The sequence below is a fragment of the Columba livia genome, chromosome 5, assembly GCF_036013475.1.
Source record: "Columba livia isolate bColLiv1 breed racing homer chromosome 5, bColLiv1.pat.W.v2, whole genome shotgun sequence".
NCBI classification, from domain to species: Eukaryota; Metazoa; Chordata; class Aves; order Columbiformes; family Columbidae; genus Columba; species Columba livia.
Genome location: NC_088606.1, coordinates 33,555,403 through 33,575,084, shown reverse-complemented (window position 1 = coordinate 33,575,084; position 19,682 = coordinate 33,555,403). Strand labels below are relative to the sequence as shown.

The 19,682-nt window shown below is 46.5% G+C and overlaps 1 protein-coding gene and 1 long non-coding RNA gene across 15 annotated transcripts in view; one reads left to right on the top strand and one right to left on the bottom strand.

Annotated features, from left to right (window-relative positions):
* Window positions 1-862: 862 nt before the first annotated feature.
* LOC110358654 (uncharacterized) lies at window positions 863-9,728 on the bottom strand. 3 transcript variants are annotated; one of them, XR_010472938.1, is made up of 2 exons: window positions 9,415-9,728; window positions 863-7,830 (listed from the first exon to the last, which is right to left on the bottom strand). It is a non-coding gene; the product is annotated as an uncharacterized LOC110358654 (long non-coding RNA). The 3 variants fall into 3 exon arrangements; XR_010472936.1 differs by having other exon boundaries at window positions 8,769-9,487; XR_010472937.1 differs by having other exon boundaries at window positions 9,205-9,487.
* Window positions 9,709-19,682, top strand: part of MEIS2 (Meis homeobox 2) — a 173,006-nt gene continuing 163,032 nt past the window's right edge. For 4 of the 12 annotated variants that reach the window (XM_065064195.1, XM_065064199.1, XM_065064193.1 and 1 more), the window contains exons 1-6: window positions 9,709-10,664; window positions 11,716-11,948; window positions 13,490-13,631; window positions 14,191-14,241; window positions 15,007-15,057; window positions 15,975-16,124. In XM_065064195.1, coding sequence (XP_064920267.1) covers window positions 10,653-10,664; window positions 11,716-11,948; window positions 13,490-13,631; window positions 14,191-14,241; window positions 15,007-15,057; window positions 15,975-16,124 — 639 coding nt within the window. In that variant the 5' untranslated portion in view covers window positions 9,709-10,652. Of the gene's footprint in view, window positions 10,665-10,723; window positions 11,171-11,715; window positions 11,949-13,489; window positions 13,632-14,190; window positions 14,242-15,006; window positions 15,058-15,974; window positions 16,125-19,682 lie in introns of those variants that run through there. The other 8 variants (XM_065064197.1, XM_065064196.1, XM_065064203.1 and 5 more) reach the window with 7 other exon arrangements.

Genomic DNA, 19,682 nt, shown 5'->3' with positions numbered 1-19,682 from the left:
GCTGCACTTCAGGGACAAATTTCCCGACCCACGGTTTGGAGGGGCTGGTGGCAACGAGGGACTTGTGAACGTCAGCGGGACAGTTAGTCTAAAGCAAAGATTGGTTCAAGGTTTCCCCTGTGCCGACGTGGCCGAGGACACCAAGCTTCCTTTACAAGTCCTTAAGGAGCTGGCGCGGCCGGGCAGCCTTCGGCTTCAGAGCCGGGAGGACTGCGTCCCCCCACGGCTGGCTGTCCCTCAAATGCAGAACAGGGGGACGGTCCCGGGCGATTTGGTTTTGCTATGCACTTTCCTAGGAAAGAGACCTGGCGGGACGGGGTGGGGGTGTGGGGAGCGCTAAAACCGAGTATTTTGGATTGACCGACTGGAAAAACACGTGAAAGTGTATGTCTAGAGCTAGAAAGATGGAAGAGGCTGCCGGACGCTGCCACGACCCCCGGAGCCTGCTCCTTTCTGCTGGGGCGCATCCTCCCGAGGAGGCACGGCTTCCTGGCGGGGCTCTGCGCGGAGGCAGCCGCGGCGGCGGAGTGGGGAGGTCGGGCAGGCGGCGCAGCGCTCCGCAGCCTCCCGCGGAGCCCGGCAGTGGCTGCCTGGCGCGGCCCGGGGTGGCTCCCCTGGGAGCCGGGAAACCCCGCCGCAAACTCTTCGGACGTGAAAACGGCGCGGAGAAGGGCCGGCTGCTTTGCTGAAACAAGGCACACATATATTGAGTTTGTCAGGGATCATAAAATGTGAATTGATTATTCAAACAGCCATTGATTATAAAAGAATGCTTACTGCAGCAATGGGAAAGGTTAAAAGGAAATTGACCCTCTGCGTACGTGACATAAAGTCATTAGGTAAATGAGATATTCATACAGGGTGTAATCAAGGTCGTGCTAATTTTATTTGCGGTATTCAACTCAAATCTGGAGCTTCGTTTGGGGGCAGTATATTGTCCCCGAGGGAACTGAAGCACCACGTAGACCCCAGGGACCGTAAAATAAAAAACGTAGATAAAAGCCAAGGAGGGCTGCAAGTTGCCCCGAAGCTCTGTGTCCATGGCGAGTCCGATCCCGATCCCCGCAGTGCTGGCGCTGGGTGCGGGCGCTGGTGGAGCGGCGCGGCCGCAGATCTGGCCTCCCTGGAGGGGTGTTCTCACCTCGCTGCCCCCGGGGTCGCTGCCGCTGATCCGGGGGAGAGCTCAAAGTGCAGGCAATGTCAAAGATCCTCGGGTCTCCCAGATAGGACGAGAACGTGTAAAAAAATTAGATGCATTTATGCACATATTTATCCCCTCTAATTATAGAAATTAATCCTCTTACTTATGACTAAAAGGTAACGTCTGAGGCGTCCCTTTGATGTTTAACAGCATCATTTGTGGCTAACATTCCAACTGATTAAGGAATAATTGTTGTTAAATGCTTTACAAGTGGATAGTGTTTAATTGAGAGGCATTCATAATTTTACGGCTTACCGCAAAATGAAACGTAATTAAAAACGCAGGAATTTCCAACTGATTTTATTCCAATTATGTTTATTGTTCAGCCTAATTACTGCACAAGCTGGGGTGCTTTTCCCCATCTCTAAGTGGCACACGTCTCCCAAATATACACTTGAAGATTTTTCTTTTCCAGGTACAGGCTTGGGACCTTTTTCTGCAGCCACCGTTCCCCCTACTCCCTCCCACCCCCTTCTAATTAAATGCTCCAGCCTTTTCTTCTCTCCTCCGTGCAACACCTTGGGATGTGAGAAAGTGATGGCAGCTATCTTCCCTCGGAGATCGAAGTAATTGTAGAAGGGCTGATGAATTTCTTGAAGAAACACTTGCCACACACTGAGGAAAGCATCTCCTAGCAGGATTTTACAAACCAAAGTAAACAAAGCACCCCAGGGGCGATTTCCTCCTTTTGCGCAGCTTACTTCTCAATTTACCTCAGAAGGGATCACAAACACACACAAGAATTATAGCAGAAATCATGCTTGGTCTGGGGAAGATATTCCGGATGAAAAGAAGCAGAGATTGAAAGTGTTCAAAGGAAAGAACCGTCATTAAAATACCTGCCAGGCGCGGGGCCGTTCCCCAAACCAACCTTTCCTCCTTCCCCGTGAACTCAGAAATCTCTTCAGCATCTCTTTAAACATACATATCCCTGGGAAGGAGAAAGGAAAAAAAAAAAAAAGACAGAAAATCCCCCACACCTCGGTCCATCTTACCAACACCTTTGAAACAACCTCATACTCCCGAAAGGGGTGGGGTGAGAAATAAAGTTACTTGGCTAATTTCATTGTTTGCTCGATTGAAGAGAGTTTAGTCTGTGAATGGATTTATTTATTCCTGAGTTTTTTCCATTCGTCAGCTGGGCTTTCGGAGAAAATTAGAGAGAGGTGTCTGAGACCACGCTAACAAAAAATCAGCCGCTTACAGTTAAAGCGAATAATCACACCCTGACAAAATGGGGGCGGGAGGGCATCAAATGCCCAATACTGCTTCCAATTCGCCTTTTTGCTTTGGGCTCCAAACCGTTAAGAAAGGATCACACACATATTTATTGCTCCTTTTGTCTCCTTCTTTCTAGCGGGATCCAACCCCCCGCGCTTGTGTGCGCGGTTCGGGGGGCTGTTGCTCTCTTTGGGAGGGTTTCGACATTCACAGGTGTGCTTTGGCTCGGATCCGTCTCCTTGTACAGTCTCTCAATTCTCATTAAGGGTTTAATCTAGGTGTGAGGGTAGAAAAGTGTTTAAATTCTACTGGGGAAAAAGGAGGCGGGGGAGGGGGGATTCCCTCTTATGGAAGTTAGAAATAGCCCAGGCTTTCCAAAGGGATGTTTAAATTGGACCTAATGGAGCAATAGCTCCACATTTTTTTTTTCTTTTTCTTCAGCTATGAGTCCTGAGTCCTTTCATTAAACTGACACAGATTTCCAGAGATGGGGAAAAGGAGGGGTATCTGGGGTGGACATTTTATGTAAATGAGCAAATCCGAAATGTATTACAAATCCACTGTAATAAAACTGACAGTTTTGACAGTATTGACAACATAAATATATGTTGGAACACAGCACTTTCAGACACTTAACCGATGAAGCAATAAAAAGATTCGACTACAATATTTCAAATAATCGACATTGATGTTTTGATACATCATTTTTATACCTCGAATCGATCTATCACTCTGTGACCGGTCAATTTTAAGTAAAAATCTGCTGCAATTATTTACGCTATTGCCAATGACGACCTAATAACTGTTTTCAATTAATTACAGCAAAACTAAGCATTATGAGGACTAACCGGCCGTATATTTCATTGTACGGTCCCTTGCATTTTCTTATATGGAGAGCAAACATATATATATTGCATTCTATTTGTGGGATCAAAAGAAATAAGTGCAAAGGTGATCACAATCTTAAAAACAACAACAAAAACACACACACACAAAAGTACAACCTCTCTTTAGGGAACACACCGCGGGCTCCCATCACGTACTTCTAGGAAAAACGCCCTAGTATTTGTCAGCTCTTTCTCTGTGCAGCACCAAGCCAGGCTCCAAAGATTTCCCCCCCCCCCGCCCCGCTTTCTCTCCGGTCTGCGCGCTGGAGCTCACTTCAAACAATGGGCCCAGCAGCTCTTGGGGGAAAAAAAAAAAAAAAAGGACATTCGTGCTTCGAGTGATCTCTTCTGTGTTCTGAGAGTCTCCGTATCATTTCAAAAGAGGTAGGAGGATATTGTTCTCTCCGGACCGAGAACTCTAGCGTAAAAATGAGAGCGCTCCTCTTCTGGAGTTTCATATGCAGCTGGAGAACAAAAGTGAATATCTTGAGTGAGTGAAAACAGAGAGCTCTGAGCAGAGTTTGGAGCCGTCTCGGATGCCCTGATATTGCACTAAAGCGACTTACTTTGCCCTCACTGTCTTTTTTGTTACGATATCACATTGGAAAGATAGATTTTGTTAATGCTTCGGGCTTCTTCGAACAAATGCAAACTAGATTTTTAACTGCCCTTGTGGAAGGAGCCTGCACGGCGTTAGTGAGAAGCCCTGACAGGTATTTTTCTCTTTCTGGTTTATGATGGAAATACGCACGTTGGTTGTTTATGGTCTTCACTTTTACAAACCTCCCAGCCTAAGACATACAAAACAAAAAGCTCAGCTCTCGTCTGACACCAGCGCGCGAAGAAAGCCGGACAAACGCGAACGGGGGGTCATCCCTGCGCCCCTTCCCAGCACGATCCTCGCCTCACAGCCCGCCCGGTAGGCTGGGATGCAGGGCGGCTGGCGGGGAGCGACGACACCAGACCAAGCAAAGCCCCGCGGGAGGCGTAGGCGCGGAGCTGGGCACAGGGTCCGACACGGGGCCCCGCTCCGCTCCGCTCCCCGCGTCAGGCCGAGCCCCGAGTGGGTCCGCGCGGGGCGGCGGAGCGAGCTGGAGCCCCGCCAGGTAGCGCTAGAGCGCTGCTGACGGTACCGAGCGCTGCCCGCCGCCGGCAGAGGCTGCCCTGGGGGGGTCTCGCCAGGCCGGGATAGAGCCCGGCAGCCCGGCGGGGGGGAAGGGGCTCCCGAGGGGAGAAAGACCCCGGATAGTTCTTGCTTCGTGGAGAGGGTTTTGTTTGTTTGTGTTTGTTTGTTTGGTTTGGTTTTGTTGTTGTTGTTTTTTTTTTTTTCTTAAAAAAATAAAGGACGGGGGGAGGTGTGGAATAAAGAGCGTTAAAAGGGAAGTTAACAGGTAAGTAAATGAACTTCCTCCTAATCCAGCTCCCAGAGATCTCAGTCACACCGCAGCTGAGGTCAAGAAAAGTTCACCGTGATGGGCTACCATTGACTTTCTGGACTGGAAAGATTTTCGAAAAATAATAGATTGCTGAAAAGCGAAGTACCCTACTGGCAGGCGGGGGGGGCCAGGGTGAGGAGCTAAATGAACCCAATTATCTGCAGAAGCGAAAATGTGTGTGACTTCACAGGGGCACCCGAGATGGGACCTCGAAAGTCCGGCAGCTGCGGGAAGTCGAAGGCTAAGAAGAATAAAAAGTGACTCAAGTTCTAAGATTCAACCGTAAAGGCAAAGGAAAGTGTGGTGGAGAGTGATTTTTGGGGAGCAGCAGTTTGAACTGTGGCATAATCCTGATTATAAAAAGGAAAAGGTACTATCTACACCCCGCACTTTACCTTACGAGCAAAACAAAAACTCACGATGATTTTACTACGGGGTCATAGTGATGTAATCCCCCGGCCACATTTTACCAGGCGCATTGCCTTCTTCGTTAAATATGACACATTTCCTAGAACGATAGTTGGAGATAAAAAGCCAATTCAAATATGCAATATTTTTCATCGCGTTCCGCGATATCTTTAGCCTTAGTCCATGGGGAGTTTTGCTTGCAAATGTAGCCTATGTGTTTCGGAACACAAGGGCATCATCCAAAAATGCTTGAACTCAACGCACAAACATTGAATAAAGTTACAAACAAGATTAAGGTTCAAGTTATTTGTCCCCGTAGCGAGACGACAATTGTTCTAACAGATGTAGAGAAGCTAAGAGGATTTAAACCACGCGAATTTAATAAACCAGATTAGCAAATAGGTGCTTTCCACCAATTCTAGGAACTGTAAAGTAAATCTAGCCTAAATTAGCCATCAGACCAGAGCGTTGCCTACAAGAGTGCAGAAAATTTCCAAAGGGGTCCAATAGGATTTCATGCAAGCATGGCTTGTTTCCCCCAAAAAACTTTCTATTTGCATTAAATCTTGCGCTAGGCACACACGCGCCTACAAAACAGTGGTTCAAGATCCCCGGTGGAATATATTCTTGAAATCTGAAATATTACCTGTTGTGCCATCCGCTTTTGCAAGGCTGTGGAAAAGGAGAGAGAGAGAGAGAGGGAGCAAGCGAGCGAGAGAGGCATCTCTCAAAGCCAGCAAAGGACTAAGATGCCACACTTCGGAAAAGCTGATTGAAAACAGACTCTTCTTAAGTTTTAGAGGATTTTCTCTCTCACTCCCTCCGAGGGCTAAGAAGCCGATTTGGGAGTTTGAAGGGAATAGATTTCAGCGTCCATATTTGTTCTGGTGCACTTGTAAAATGCGATTTGAAGAGGATCTTTAGCCCTCTGATTGTCTTTGTATTGTTTTTCTTGAAACGGATCTTTTGCCCTTAATGAATCCCCACACAGCTGGACAGCTCCTGCTCGGACACTGAGAGCGCTAACCCCAAACTGACCCCAATTTGACACCACAAGATGAAATTTTACCGCCTGTTAAAACCATTTCCAGCCTCGGCAAAAGGAGATGGCTGTTGACTGAGATGCACTTCCATACCGGACACCTCATTTCTCTTTGGACTTTTGAGCCGATGTTAAAAAAAAAAAAAAAAAAAAAGCCAAAACACACACACACGCTCCCCACCGACTCGTCTCTCACACTTTTCCTGGAAACAGCCTTCGCTGTGAAAGTGATGCACGAGAAATGGAAATTGGCAATTTAGTTTTCCCGAATTACTATGCTTTTAAAGAAATATGTCACTAGACTGGGAAAAAATAAAAAATGACCTAAGAATGTGGAAGCCCTCACCCCCTGCTTGCACGTATCCCATTTTCCTCTGAGTGCCCAACAGCATCTTTGTTAATAGCTGAGTACTTTCATTTAAAGGCGCTAAAATGAGATTCCTTTTTTAATGGCTAAACTGTAGCGCTTTATAAACCATGTTCTCTCTGTGCTTTAATCCACTGGGATAGTGAAGAGGAAAAGGGCTTCAACTCTTTTCACGGGGAAAAAAAGACACAAGAGGAACATGAAAGCCCTTCATTTACCATATGAAATTTCACTTTCTATCAAGTTAAAATAATTTTTAAAGTTGATCCCTGTCCCAGATTACACACATGCACAGCAGGACAAGCCAACGCAGGGGGTTAATTAGTTTAGGAGGGACAAGGGAAAAAAAAAAAAAAAAAAAAGGTGAAAGAAGCAGCACTGAACACTGCAAAAACCTTTGGCTGCTTTTTTTGCAGCTTTGATTTTAGATTGCTTTCTAACAATTTCTTAGTCAATAAAACCAAGACCTACAGGGACTTACATGAAAAACAGAATTATGAAAAAGAAATCAGGTCTAAAATTAAATTCATAGCAATTAAGATCTTTCTTCTATGGCAGACAAGTCATCTAAAAACTTCTTTTTGAGAATAAAAACTATAAACCTCTCCTATAGCTTGAGATCCGAACAAATATATAGAGCCTTCAATAGAGCTAGATTACTTTTGCACGGCCACATTACATGGAAAGACCTCTTCTATTTGAAGCTATTTGAAATAAGACACACTTCTATATCTCAAGTGGCAAGACTGTAGGTTTGCACTGCCTTAGTTAAAAAACAAGTTTGAAAGCTACAAATATTTAAAATACATTATCTAAGGTGGCTGTATGGGCTGTATTCACAACCAAATGATTCCATGCACGTTTAGAAATCTGGCATCTTTGGGGCAAAGGGTGAGTGGGAGAGAAAAAACCAAATAGCTTTCACCGATTACTAGATCTCTTAAAAAATCTGTTAGAAAACTACAGCTGTAAAAGTAGGAAAGGATTTGCATAACCTACTGCTCTGTAGGTCTCCGTGCACCCAAAGGATTAGCCAAGCATTCATTACCATGAATATCTTGAATTACGTTACCGATTTATACGACAGAGTATAAAATACTGCACAAGAAGACTGGCTTTTTCCCTGTGAAATGAATCGACTTAACCACTGCTTGAAAGAGATCTACATACTAAGGGCATTTTTACTCACCTCTCTTTACAGTCCCGTGAAAGTCAGTCACAGCAATTCGGTTGTTCTTAGGACTAGCTTTAATCTTGGAGGAGATCCTCTAGGAAAAAAACAACGGGTCTGCTCTCTCCGGCTTCTGGCGGGTTTTAAGCAGGGCACAATTCTGGCTAAAAGTAGGAGAAGGACTTTTCTCCTTATTCCCTCTATATTTGTGAATAGAGCCCTGCTCTGCAGGGTCCGGCGCTATCGGAACACGCAGGAATGCCCACTGGCGTTTGTCAGCCCTCCACACTATCTTTCTTTATATGTGAGGGCTGATTTCCCGCAGACATCATTGTTATGATGGCTCATTTAATCAAACTGTTTAATTGCTCCGGTAATCACTATCATCATCACAGGTACTCAATCATTCATCATTTTGGAGGGGTTTATTGACCTCTGGAGCTCATTCCGTACGCCTATTAAAATCAGGCCAAATATCTATAACTACCCCTTGAGTAATTTTCTTAAAGTTAAAAAAAAATCTTAAAACCATCGTCGTCATCACGAAAAGCAAAACAAACGCAAATAAAAACTATTTGAATAATTCATATTTTTCCTGCCGTGTATTTTTAAAAGCCATCAATGTATGAGGCCACATTCACAACTGGGTACATAATCATTGATAAATCCCACTATTAACGGTATAGTCTGTTTTAGATTTTATGTGCAGGGGACCGTGAACGAGGGTGGGGGGTTGGGAGGACAAAACTGCAGCAATCGATAGTTTGACCATCGCTCCTCCCCTAAACTTCAAGCATCCCCCATGATTGATGATCCCGGGTAGCTTTGGTAATTGACTGCTCGGAGGTAAGGCACGGTTTAGCTCCGGCAAAGTGATTGGGCGAGAGAAACACACCAAAATTAACGTCTGTGTGTGTGCGTGCGTGTGTGTTTGGAAAAGTTCATTTGGTGCTCAAGGGGGGGGGGGGGTGCATCATCGCACTTAATTTGCTAAATAACCCCATTGTAATTAGCACCACCATTAGAAGGCATTACCGAACTAATACTTCAGCACGCATTCCACAAGCGCAGCGTCGATATACGGCAAAGTCCAGCAACATACACACGTAAATACAGCGCTCGCCGCCGGATCCGCTCAAAAAGAACATGCAAACAAAAATCTACATAACATCTGGATCTCTCCTACAAAAGGCTGAGCATGACTTTGTTTTTAAGCCCTTTTCAAAGCCTGGCAGCCTAATCGCAAAACTAAAAAGGGATTTCCCCCTCTTCCCCCCCCTGAGCATCTCCCCCCAAGACATCCACAGCGCGCTTGATAGCAGCGATCACTTTATGAAGAGCGGTGCCAAACACGGTTTGAATGAGGCTTTCTCGTCATGCCCTGGAAAATTAATTTTTAGAAAAGCACAATGAATTGTCAAAGGAAAGAAACCACACTTGCAACATAACATGCTGGCGGAGAGGCGCGTACTTGGCCGGAGCAGGCTCGCTTCCCGGGGAAGATCAACTTTGCGCGCCCCCCCGTACGCTGTAGCTCTCCGTGCCCCCGGACTCGCATACTCTTCGCCGCAACAGCGATAGCCGGCGATTTAAATAAATAATTCAGCGCATAAATCAGACACTAAACATCGCGGTTAATCGGAAGGTATTTTGTTGCTAAAATAATCTAGCGCAAACCAACCCGGGGCTGGGCTTCTATCGCACTTTTCTTCTCGCTCTCTGCAGTTTTCCCCTGCCTCTCCCCCCTCTCGCACACACGCACTCTCCCTGTCCTTCCTCCCCTCCCTCCCTCCCTTTCTGCTCCCTCCCTCCCTCCCTCCCTCCCTCTCTCTCGCACGCTCGCTCGCTCGCTCCTTCCTACACGCGTTGCTTCGCTCGGGGCAGGGGCTGCTGCGCGGCTCCCCCCGCGCGGCGCCGCGGCCGCCCTGCCGCGCGCTGCGCATCACCGGCGCTCCGCCGGCTGGGCCGCCCCGCGCCCCGCGCCCGCGCCCCGCGCTCCGCCGCCGCTCCCCGCCGCCGCCGCTCCCCGCCGCCGCCGCCGCCGCCGCCGCCGCGCTGCAGGACTGGCTATGGCCACCACTACTTCCGGGTTCCGTCACTTCATTCTCCCGCCGATCAGCGCTGCAAAACTGAGCCTCTTCTATAAGGCAGCCAGCAGCCAACCTGCCAACACTTACTGACACTCACTCATCTCAGAGAGCGAGAGAGAGAGGGAGACAAAATACCTACCGGGAGGAGGAAAAAAAAAAAAAAAGAGAGAGGGGGAAGTCCGGGCTTTGCAAACTATTCAATTTTTCTTCGCATCTTTCCCCATCCCCCTTCACAGTACTTAAAAAAAAAAAAAAAAGAAAAAACAAACAAACAACAACAAAAACCAGCCCTATAGCGATCCTAAAAGGCAAAACCCGAGCGCGGAGTTACTGGAAGAAGAAACCGGGGTTAAAAAGATTCCTCCTCTCTTCTTCATCATCATCAACCATCATTCATTCACTACCTTGACATTCCCTGGCTTTGATTGACAGCTGGAGTGGCAAAAAGCCATGAGACACGACAGTTTGGTTACATGTGGGTTGCTGACGGGCCGATCGTAACCTTCAGTTTGGGGGCTTGACAATTTTTTTTTTTTTTTTTTCTGTAGAGAAAGAAAAAAGGAAAAAGAGAGAGAGAAAAAGGAAAGAGAGAGAGAAAAAAGAAGAAAACACAGAAACTCATCGTGGTTCTTGACTGTTTTTTATATATTGTTGTTGTTGTTATTGTTGTTATTATTATTATTTACCCATATTGGAGGATAGGAGAAGTCTATAAGTGGGTTGCAAAAAAAAAAAAAAAAAGGAATCTTCTTCACTCTAAATCACTTTCTTTGCTGGACTGGGATATTAAATATACGACACATCCAGGAGTTTATTGGAGCGCAGACTGATGGCGCAAAGGGTAGGTTTAAATCTCCAACACTTACCTATATATAAATCCTCTCTTAAGAGGGGCCTGTCCGATTTGCTCTCCTCTGTTGCTGCTGATGATGGCGGCCACTATTAAAAAATAGCAGCAAAAATTATTCACTAGCTTTTTGTGTGTGTGCGTGAGTGTCTCTCTGTGTGTGTCTCTCTCTGCAATTGTTCCACGCTTTTTTCCTCTCTAGCTTTTCCCCCAGCAGCGCGATTTCCCTGCTCTCTGCCTGCTCAGTAGCACGGGTTTCACAGGGGAAAGCTCGCTGCTGCTGCTGCTGCTGCCGTTACAGCCGCTGCCTAGGAAAGACTAAGAAACACATATGTGTGTTTGTGTATATACGGACGTATATATATGTATACACATATAGCTGCCTTGTGTTTTTTTTCTTTTTTCCTTTTTTCTTTTTTTTTCTTTTTTTTTTTTTTTTTTTTTTTTTTGTCTCTGGCTTTGACAAGGACGAGGGGAATTGCTTCTAAATAATGTTTCTGGTAACTTTCAGATTATTTCCCCCTTTATCTTCCTCCCTCCCCCCCCCCGATGCACCCTAACTTTATTCTCCCCTTCCCAGTGTTGATTTATTTATATAGTTGCTTTTGATTCTGCTTGTTTATTCATTTATGTTTTATTTTTTTTGTCCTTCCTTTCTAATGCAGAGTAACTCTAGTTTCTCTCCTCCGTTTCCTTCCTTTTCATCCCCGTTTCCTTGTTAGGGCTTCTCCTGCCCGTGCTGAAGAGGACCATCTCCCCCCGCACACACAGGCACACACACTTTCCCCCTTTACCTCTCCCTGCACCCCCACTCCTTCCTCAGCCTCTCCAGCCCCTGCTCCCGATCCCTGTTGATTTTCATTTTGCACATTTCTCTCTCTGTTGTGGCTGTTCTTGTTTTATTTTGCTCTGTTCGTGTCTGTCCGGGTGCTTTACTCTCTTCTGACTTTTGTTGTGTTTGTTTGTTTGTTTTTTTATTCCTCTCTCTCTCCCCCCCCCTCCCCCTTTCTCTTTCTTTCTTCTCTTCCGGCCCGTTTTTTGACAGTACGATGAGCTGCCCCACTACGGCGGGATGGACGGAGTAGGGGTGCCGGCGTCCATGTACGGGGACCCCCACGCCCCCCGGCCGATCCCCCCGGTGCACCACCTCAACCATGGGCCGCCGCTCCACGCCGGACAGCACTACGGCGCCCACGCCCCGCACCCCAATGTCATGCCGGCCAGCATGGGCTCCGCTGTCAACGACGCCCTGAAGCGGGACAAGGATGCGATCTACGGGTAGGTGCCGCCGGGCCGCCCGGCGCCATGGCCCGGCTCCGCAGCGCCGGTGCCCGCGGAGCGGCGAGGGCAGGAGCGGGGCAGGCGGGCGGCGGGGGCTCCCGCGGGGACGCGGTGGCGGGCGGCGGAGGCGAGCTGAGCCCCGGAGCGGGGCGGAGGGGAAGCCCCGGTGAGAGGGCGGCGGTCGGGGGGCCCCCAGCCGCCCGCTCCGGAGGGAGACCCGCGCGGTGGCATTGCCACTGCTGGCAATTTCGGGGCGAGTGCAATTCCAGCCTGACTCTTAGCTGAGGTGCCAGCACCCACGGGAAACGGGTCCTGGAAAAACAGACCTCTCGGGAAGAGAGGCTGGACTGGGGGAAGTGGTGTTGCCTTGTCCTTTTTTTTTTTTTCTTTTTTTTGTTCCCCTTTGTGGGTTTTTGTCTTTCTGGGAAAGGCCCCAGTTAGGAGTTCAGGCAGTCAGGCAGGAGCTCTCATTGCTCTGGATTTTAGTCGGAGAAGTGTTGTTCTGGTGTTCTTCTTCGTGCCATAATAATAGTTTTCCAACACTGTAAATAAAAAGCCATTCACATCTCGGAAGGTAGTAAGAATAAAAGGGATTCGCTCTTGCAAGCAGCTCTTCTCTGAGACAGAAGAAATAAATACATTGGGGGCACTGAGCTGGGCTTTCTGTTTAGGAAAGGAAGAACAAGATGAAAAAGAAACATGTAGCAAACAAAACTCAAACCTGTGCTAGGGCATTGCTTGTGGAGAATGACACTGATTCCCTTCAGTGTCTTTTAGAAAAAATACTAAATTTTCCTAAAAGGAAATATAGTAACATATATGACAGAGTGTGAGGCCTTGATCAGGCACCAAATGGGAAAAGAGACAAATGCATGCTTACTACTTAGCTCGCAGATTAAATATATATTTTTTTTCTGACTACCCCAACTATGGGAAAATATTTCGCAAAGTGCTCCCTCGCTCCACTCCCTCCCCAGCTCACTTATCTGGACAGCTGGTATTTTACTTGGGTGTGCTTCCTAAGCCAGGAAACTTCACCACATTTTTGTTAGCAGGCCTCTTGAAAAATAAAATTACGTATTAAGTAGTTTGCAGTTTGCCTAGCCGTGCTTCTCATTTTAGGTCATAGCTGGAGGGTAGGGATGGGATCTTCCAGGTTTCGCGTTATTTTAAGCTGTGTAGGATTCCCAGTTGAGCTGCTGCCTGCATGAGCGTGTTTGGTGCCTTGTGCGTTTGGCGGAGAGGTCACTTTTGTCCTCATCTGTGGAGACTACACGGGGGATGCGGCTCGGGCATCGCAATTCCAAAAGGGGAAAAAAAAAGAAAAGCCCACAACACCAAAAGCCGCGTTTTTATTTCAAAATCTTGTTCTCCCCTGCTCTGCCCGAAGCAGTACTGCGAGGCTGCAGAGCACGGCTGTGTCCATGTCTCCGTGTCTGTGTGCCCGTGCATTAAAAAAAAAATACTTGTTGATTAGAGCTCTTCTTTCTCCCTCTCCCCCACCCCCTCCCCTCTCTTTGTGTGCCACTGCCCGGTAGGCACCCGTTGTTCCCCCTCCTAGCTCTGGTCTTTGAGAAGTGCGAGCTGGCGACCTGCACGCCCCGGGAGCCCGGCGTGGCCGGCGGGGACGTCTGCTCCTCCGACTCCTTCAACGAGGACATCGCCGTCTTCGCCAAACAGGTCCGGCACCTATACCCCCGCCCCTGGCCCTTCCCAGCACTCCCGTCACCTCCTCAGCTCCTCGACCCACACGGCCGGGCGCTGGCAGGGGGGAGACCCCCTTCGACCCCCGCCCCTCCAGGCGCCCCCTCTCCGGCCGCCGCCGGGGCGGGAGGGCAGCGGCGGGGGTGTGCACTGAAGGGCCGGCTGGTCCCGACCCTCCTGCGCCGGGAGCCCCTCCGCACTGCCGGGCCAAGCCTCCTGGCCCTCGCCCTCCTGCATTAATGAAAGGGAAGTGTAACCGTGCCCGAGTTTTGGAGGCAGAGGGAGCGAGAGGAAGAAGGCAGGAGACCAAAAAGAGAGGGCTCCTGTGGCAAGGGCGGCCTGCTCGGCACTGGGCTGGCAGGAGTGGTGCAGGGTCCTCTTCACAGCACGAGTGACTCCGGGGCGTCCAGCCGGGTTTTGATCTGACCTGTACCCGCCGGTTTTATCACAGGGCTTTTTTTTCCCCTTCAAGTGATTAGGTTACAGGCCTGAGGAGAGGAGCTGTAATTCACGCCGCTTTTTCTTCTTCTTGCAGGTCCGCGCTGAAAAACCACTTTTTTCTTCAAATCCAGAGTTGGACAATTTGGTAAGGCCTACTCACCCCTCTGCCCCTCTCCCATCCCGTCCTGCCCGACCCCGCCGCCAACTGCCGGCAAGCGCGCTCCGCAGTCCGGGGCCTGGGGCAGGCGGGTGCCGGCCCGGGCACTCGGGCTGCGCAGGCTGGGTGGGGGGGAGTCGGGGAGCTACCGTCAAGAGGCTTCGAAGAGCTGCACTTTCAGAGTGCACCGGGGCAAACTCTCGAACCCCAGCGCATTGCAAAGCTGTGTTTGAAAGCCGCGGGAAGCTGAAGTGAAGGAAATAACTGCTTAAGAAGAGAGAGCTGGAGATTTCTAAAGTAATTCTTTTGCTAATGTGAACGATTTTAATATTCAAAGTGGCTAAATCCGCTTGTAAAGAAGATGCCAAACTATTCATGCTCTCCTCCTCCCCCCCCCCCCTCCTTTCTCCCGCGGGCGGTGGGAGGGTGGGAGTGTGTGTTTGACTTCTCTGCGGACCCTCAGGGATAAGGGCCGAGGTGTTGAGAGGGAGCGAGGAAGGGAGGAAGAGGTTTTCTCCAGGATCGCGGTAATAAAGCACTAATCACCGCTCCTGGAATAAATATGATAAAAATCAAGTGCTTAGGTTAAAGTTGATCAAAATTGTTCAAGCGTGACCAATGAGCTAAAATCCTGGATAATGACTGCGCGCCCTGACAATCCCCTTCTTCCCCTTGCCCGCTTGGGCTCTCAGCTCTGCACAGCACCCGTGCTCCTGTCTCCCACGTAACCCCTTGCTCAAAACTTTCTTGCAGATGATTCAAGCAATACAAGTACTAAGGTTTCATCTTTTGGAATTAGAAAAGGTAAGAGTCACGGAGGTGGGCGGGGGGCAAGCCATTCCTTCCCTAGCACCTCTGTCCCTCCCAGCACACCCCCACCCCCTTGACTGTTTGGGTGACTTGTAAACATGGCCAGAGGAGACAGGGGAAACACAGTGTGATGCCGTAACCTGTGCCATCAGAGCATGTGACACTCGACAGCCATGCCCAGCCCAGACCGGCTGTTTTTGTTTTTGTTTTTGTTTTCAGAGTAATTTCAACCGAGTAATGAAATGTGTATGTTATTAAACCCCTTCCATCCTTCTTATCCCTTCCTTCAGCAGAAACTCTTTTCCTGACTCGGAAATAATATGTTTAACAAAAAGAGAAATGAAAGCACTCCTCCATTTCTCCAGCTCTGGCAGGCATGTTAACCCCAAGCAAGCACTAAATGTTTGGAAGAGGCAGGGGGCCCCTGCGCGGCGTGGGGAGGGGGCTGTGCCCTGGGACGAGAACGACTCTTCCCACAGCCTGCGCGAGTAGCTTCCTTTTGCTCCTGCCGGCCACACAGACCTTACTTTAGCCCCAGTTTAAACCGATCCTGTCCCGAGTGACTAGTTGTACCTGCGTGGGCTGTGCATGTTCCAGAGGTACCGCCCGAGTCCAGCTCCCAGTGTTCTGATGTTATCGTCAAATCGGATTTTCTTTTGCACACCAGACTGAGCCCACTATCTCTCTCTCTCTAACTTGTTGCTGCGGCAAGTCTCTAGAGAATAATATGTGCTGCAACAATTTCTCTATTGTTTCCTTGCCTTCAACTGTTGTGCCCCTTAATTAGAGTAACTTGTGGACTAGATGAGAGGGTTGTTCTTGCTACCCCCCCCCAAAAAAAAAAAAAAAAAAAGAGTTGCAACCTGATATTTTGCCATTATTGATGCTATTATTTTCGTTCCTGTTTTCAGGTTCATGAATTGTGCGATAACTTCTGCCATCGGTACATTAGTTGTTTGAAAGGAAAAATGCCAATAGACCTCGTTATTGATGAAAGGGATGGCAGCTCCAAATCAGACCACGAAGAACTCTCAGGATCTTCCACAAATTTAGCTGATCATGTAAGTCTTTCTGATTTCTTTATGGCACTTTTAAAAGACTTTCACCTGCTTAGGAGGACCTGGCCCCGATTTCATTGTTTTGCTGCTGTTGTCTATGAGTAGTATTATTATCGCTACTTTAACCTCTTGCAACCTCGGATCCCATCTGTACTCTTTCTTCCCTCTGTCTTTGTAAAGTCGTAGAAGTGCAAAATGTTCCTTGTTTCTATCTGTAAAGCAGCGAAATTGCAATGGTTTGTATAGTTTCCTGGTCTGGGTGGCTTGCAGAGCTAGCAAACTGTCGGTTTGATGTGGGATCGGTGCTTTCTCTTCTTCTTTGCCAACTCCGTAATCAATGCAGCAATGTAAGGAAGCAGAGACAGGAAAGTTAGGGAGAAAGTTTGCTGATTTGCTCCCCCCTCCCCTCTTGTGGGGATGACAAGTGATGAGAATTATTGGCAATACTATATTGCATTAAAAAGAAGGGGTTAGCACATTAGAGTTTCCAATGCTTGTGCTTTATAGCAACTTATTGTCAGAATATGGACTTATTGCCAAACGCCTGAAGCATCTTCATAATAAAAGACAGTAACCTTGATGAAGCAATTATTAACAATGTATTACAGAAAGCTGGAGAGAATGATGATTGAGTAACCGTAGGTTAGCGTTGATTTTAACACTTTAGGAGTTGGTGAGTTAGTGTTATGTGTGTAGGACTGAACGTCGGTGTGCGTGCTGAGGAGAGTGCCTTTGTTTTTCCGGGTTTTGAAGCGACTCGTGTGATCCTTCCAAAGACGTAAACGCGGAGAGACTTCGGGATGTGAAGGGAGAGATTGCAGCTGGTACCGCAGAAAAGGGAAGGAATAGCTCTGGTTAAAAAGAGTGGGTGTGAACTCTAGTTTATTTATAGGAACGCTTCCCTGGGGGGAAAAGGGGTTTACACAGTTTTGGATTCAATTGAACTCATAATCTAAATGATACAGTCTAATATTTTAGCGGTTGAAATATTAATTTAACACCCGGTGTGAAGTTAAACATGCTTTCTGCACAGGCGCCTGCCTTTATTTCCCAGTGTGTTAAGGAGAGTAGCTGCAAGCCCAGGGAGAATGAGCTTTCTAGGAGCTTTTGTTTCCTTTGAAAACATGTTGTTTGTGTGTGTATTTGATAATTACGCTAGACCTGGACTGAAGCTTAATTGGGAGATAAAATAGTAATAAATTCTTCTAAATGCCCCACTTCTGGCACGGCTTAGTTCCAGAGCCCGAGAAATATTTTTGGACCCAAGCCTTAGCTTTCATTTTCTCATTTGTGTTCGGTAAACATTGAAGGACAAGGTTTTTGCAATGTTTTACATTTTAAATATCTTATTTTGAGAGAAAGAAAGATGTATGCTGGGGTTCCTGAAAGTTTCTCTGCTTATCAGCTATCTCACATGTAGATAATAAACTCTATGAGGTATGACACTATTTCAAAAATATTTGGTGTATGTCATTTCACAACCCTAAATTCGTGTGCATAAGCATTCTGGGAGACTACTACAAAATAAATTGAAATGAATGGCAACCTGAAAGATAGGAGGTCATTGTATATAATTCAGAGCAAGAGAAAAAAAAAAAAAAAAAGAAAGATGATACATATTTCTCCAGTATAGTTTCTTTACAAGACTGTGTTTCAAGTGGAAGTGTAGAAATGGAGCATGCTTATGTTTATATTGAAGAGATTAGATAAACTAGCCTGTTTAGGGTTCTGGCAGATGGCGAATGCTCAAGCCAATTTGCAGTGCGCCATTATAATATTTAAATTCACACACAATGATAGGACAGGGGTGGAGGGGGTTAGCATTTTGATAATTTGATAAGTATTATCTTCCCTAAGAAGAATCTCTACTTGCTTTTGTGGCCCAAAAAACAAACTCAGATAAATATGACAACCCATTTATCTTGCACCCGTTAGGGTTTACCACTTCATTGGGTATTATAATTTAAAGCCTTTTATTTCCTGGAGATTTGAGCTATAACATTTTTACTTTAGCCCCCTGCTATTTGTTTTGAAAGGAAGCAATAATTTGTGCAACCAGAACACCAACTGGGAAATGAAGAGTTGTATCACATAGTTACATTTTATTCATGCGTTTTGGGAGACGTGTCTCCTTATTGGATTTTTTTTTTTTTTTTATATTAGCTTGTTTTCCTAAAAAAAAAAACCAACCTTTAACACTCATTTATAGTTTAGTCAAACTACTGTGTGTGTACACATTTATATTTACACTGTACAAGGTACCAGCAGGAAGAAATCCACTTTTATTCATAGAGAAATAAAGCTTTAAAAATGGCTAAAATAAACATGCCAGACTATCAAAAAATGAGCTATCTTTTGTGAGCATCTACCTGAAAAATGTAGTAGTTCAAGCATGCAAATTTGTCCAATTTGACTCTCCAGGTTTATTTTTTCATTTGCTTTGATATGCATATTTAATATATAGCCTCAGGCTAGATCTCATTTGGTGAAAGTTGGTGCAGGGGTGATGATGAGCCACTTCAGAAGGACAGAGACAGCATGTTGTTTCCTCTGTTTTATGTATTGGCCCACTATTCTGATCCACGGGTCTTCCCCTCCTGGTTTTATTTGCACATGAAATACGAGGAGCATTTCAACTGATTGGCTATGAATACTGATAGCCAAAAAGAAGTGTAGTTTAATTTGTTGTGTGCCAAGGTTTCTCTTGTGGAGGTGACAGTTGGTGACAGCTGTTTGACACCCCAAATATCCATACACCTCTGTTCTTATTAAGTGGTAGAAAACCACACCGTGTGTGTTTAATATGAGTGCAAGGGATAGTACTGGTGATGGTGGCATTGCTGACCTAGGAGCTAAGGCAGGTCTGAGTTTTATTCCTGTGCTAGACCTGAAAACGTAGCAGAAGGAAAAGTAACAGAAAGAATTGCAGGATTAGCCAATATCTACTATAAGACTTTAAATGGGGTACTCAAAACAGTGCATGCTTTCCTTTTCAAAATATACTGCTCTACTATTTATATAACTTAACTGGAGACCAAAACAAAAATCAACAAAGAAATGAACTCTTCAGAGGTACACCTGTGCTGGGAAAAGGAGACAGCTGTAAGTGGTTGTGCTATATGTGTTTGGTAATAAATGTGTTTATCAAATTTTATTTTAGTGCGCTGTTAACTCTTATGTAATACAGTAAGTGTAAAGGGTCCAGGGACTTGGTAGATCAAATAGTGCAGTGCTGGCCACAAGAAGCTGAAAGTTTTGTTATTACTCTGGTGTGTTTAGTAAATATAACAGCCCGTAATTAGTGTTTGAATTTTTAACACCCTCATATTTTTTTATTGCTCTGAGGTATTAGCTGTAGATGGGAAGAAGGTAATTACAGCTATGCCCTGGCTGAACCAGATCAGTTAGCAGAAAAAAAAAAAAAAAAGGAGGAAAGAAAACTTTCCAGCTACACTTCAAGTTGAGTTTCCCAGCACAGACAATTTATTATTGTTCAAGATAAACATTCCGGGCCCTATCCTGCATTCTGTGTTCAGCCTAAAATATCTGTTGAGATTGCGA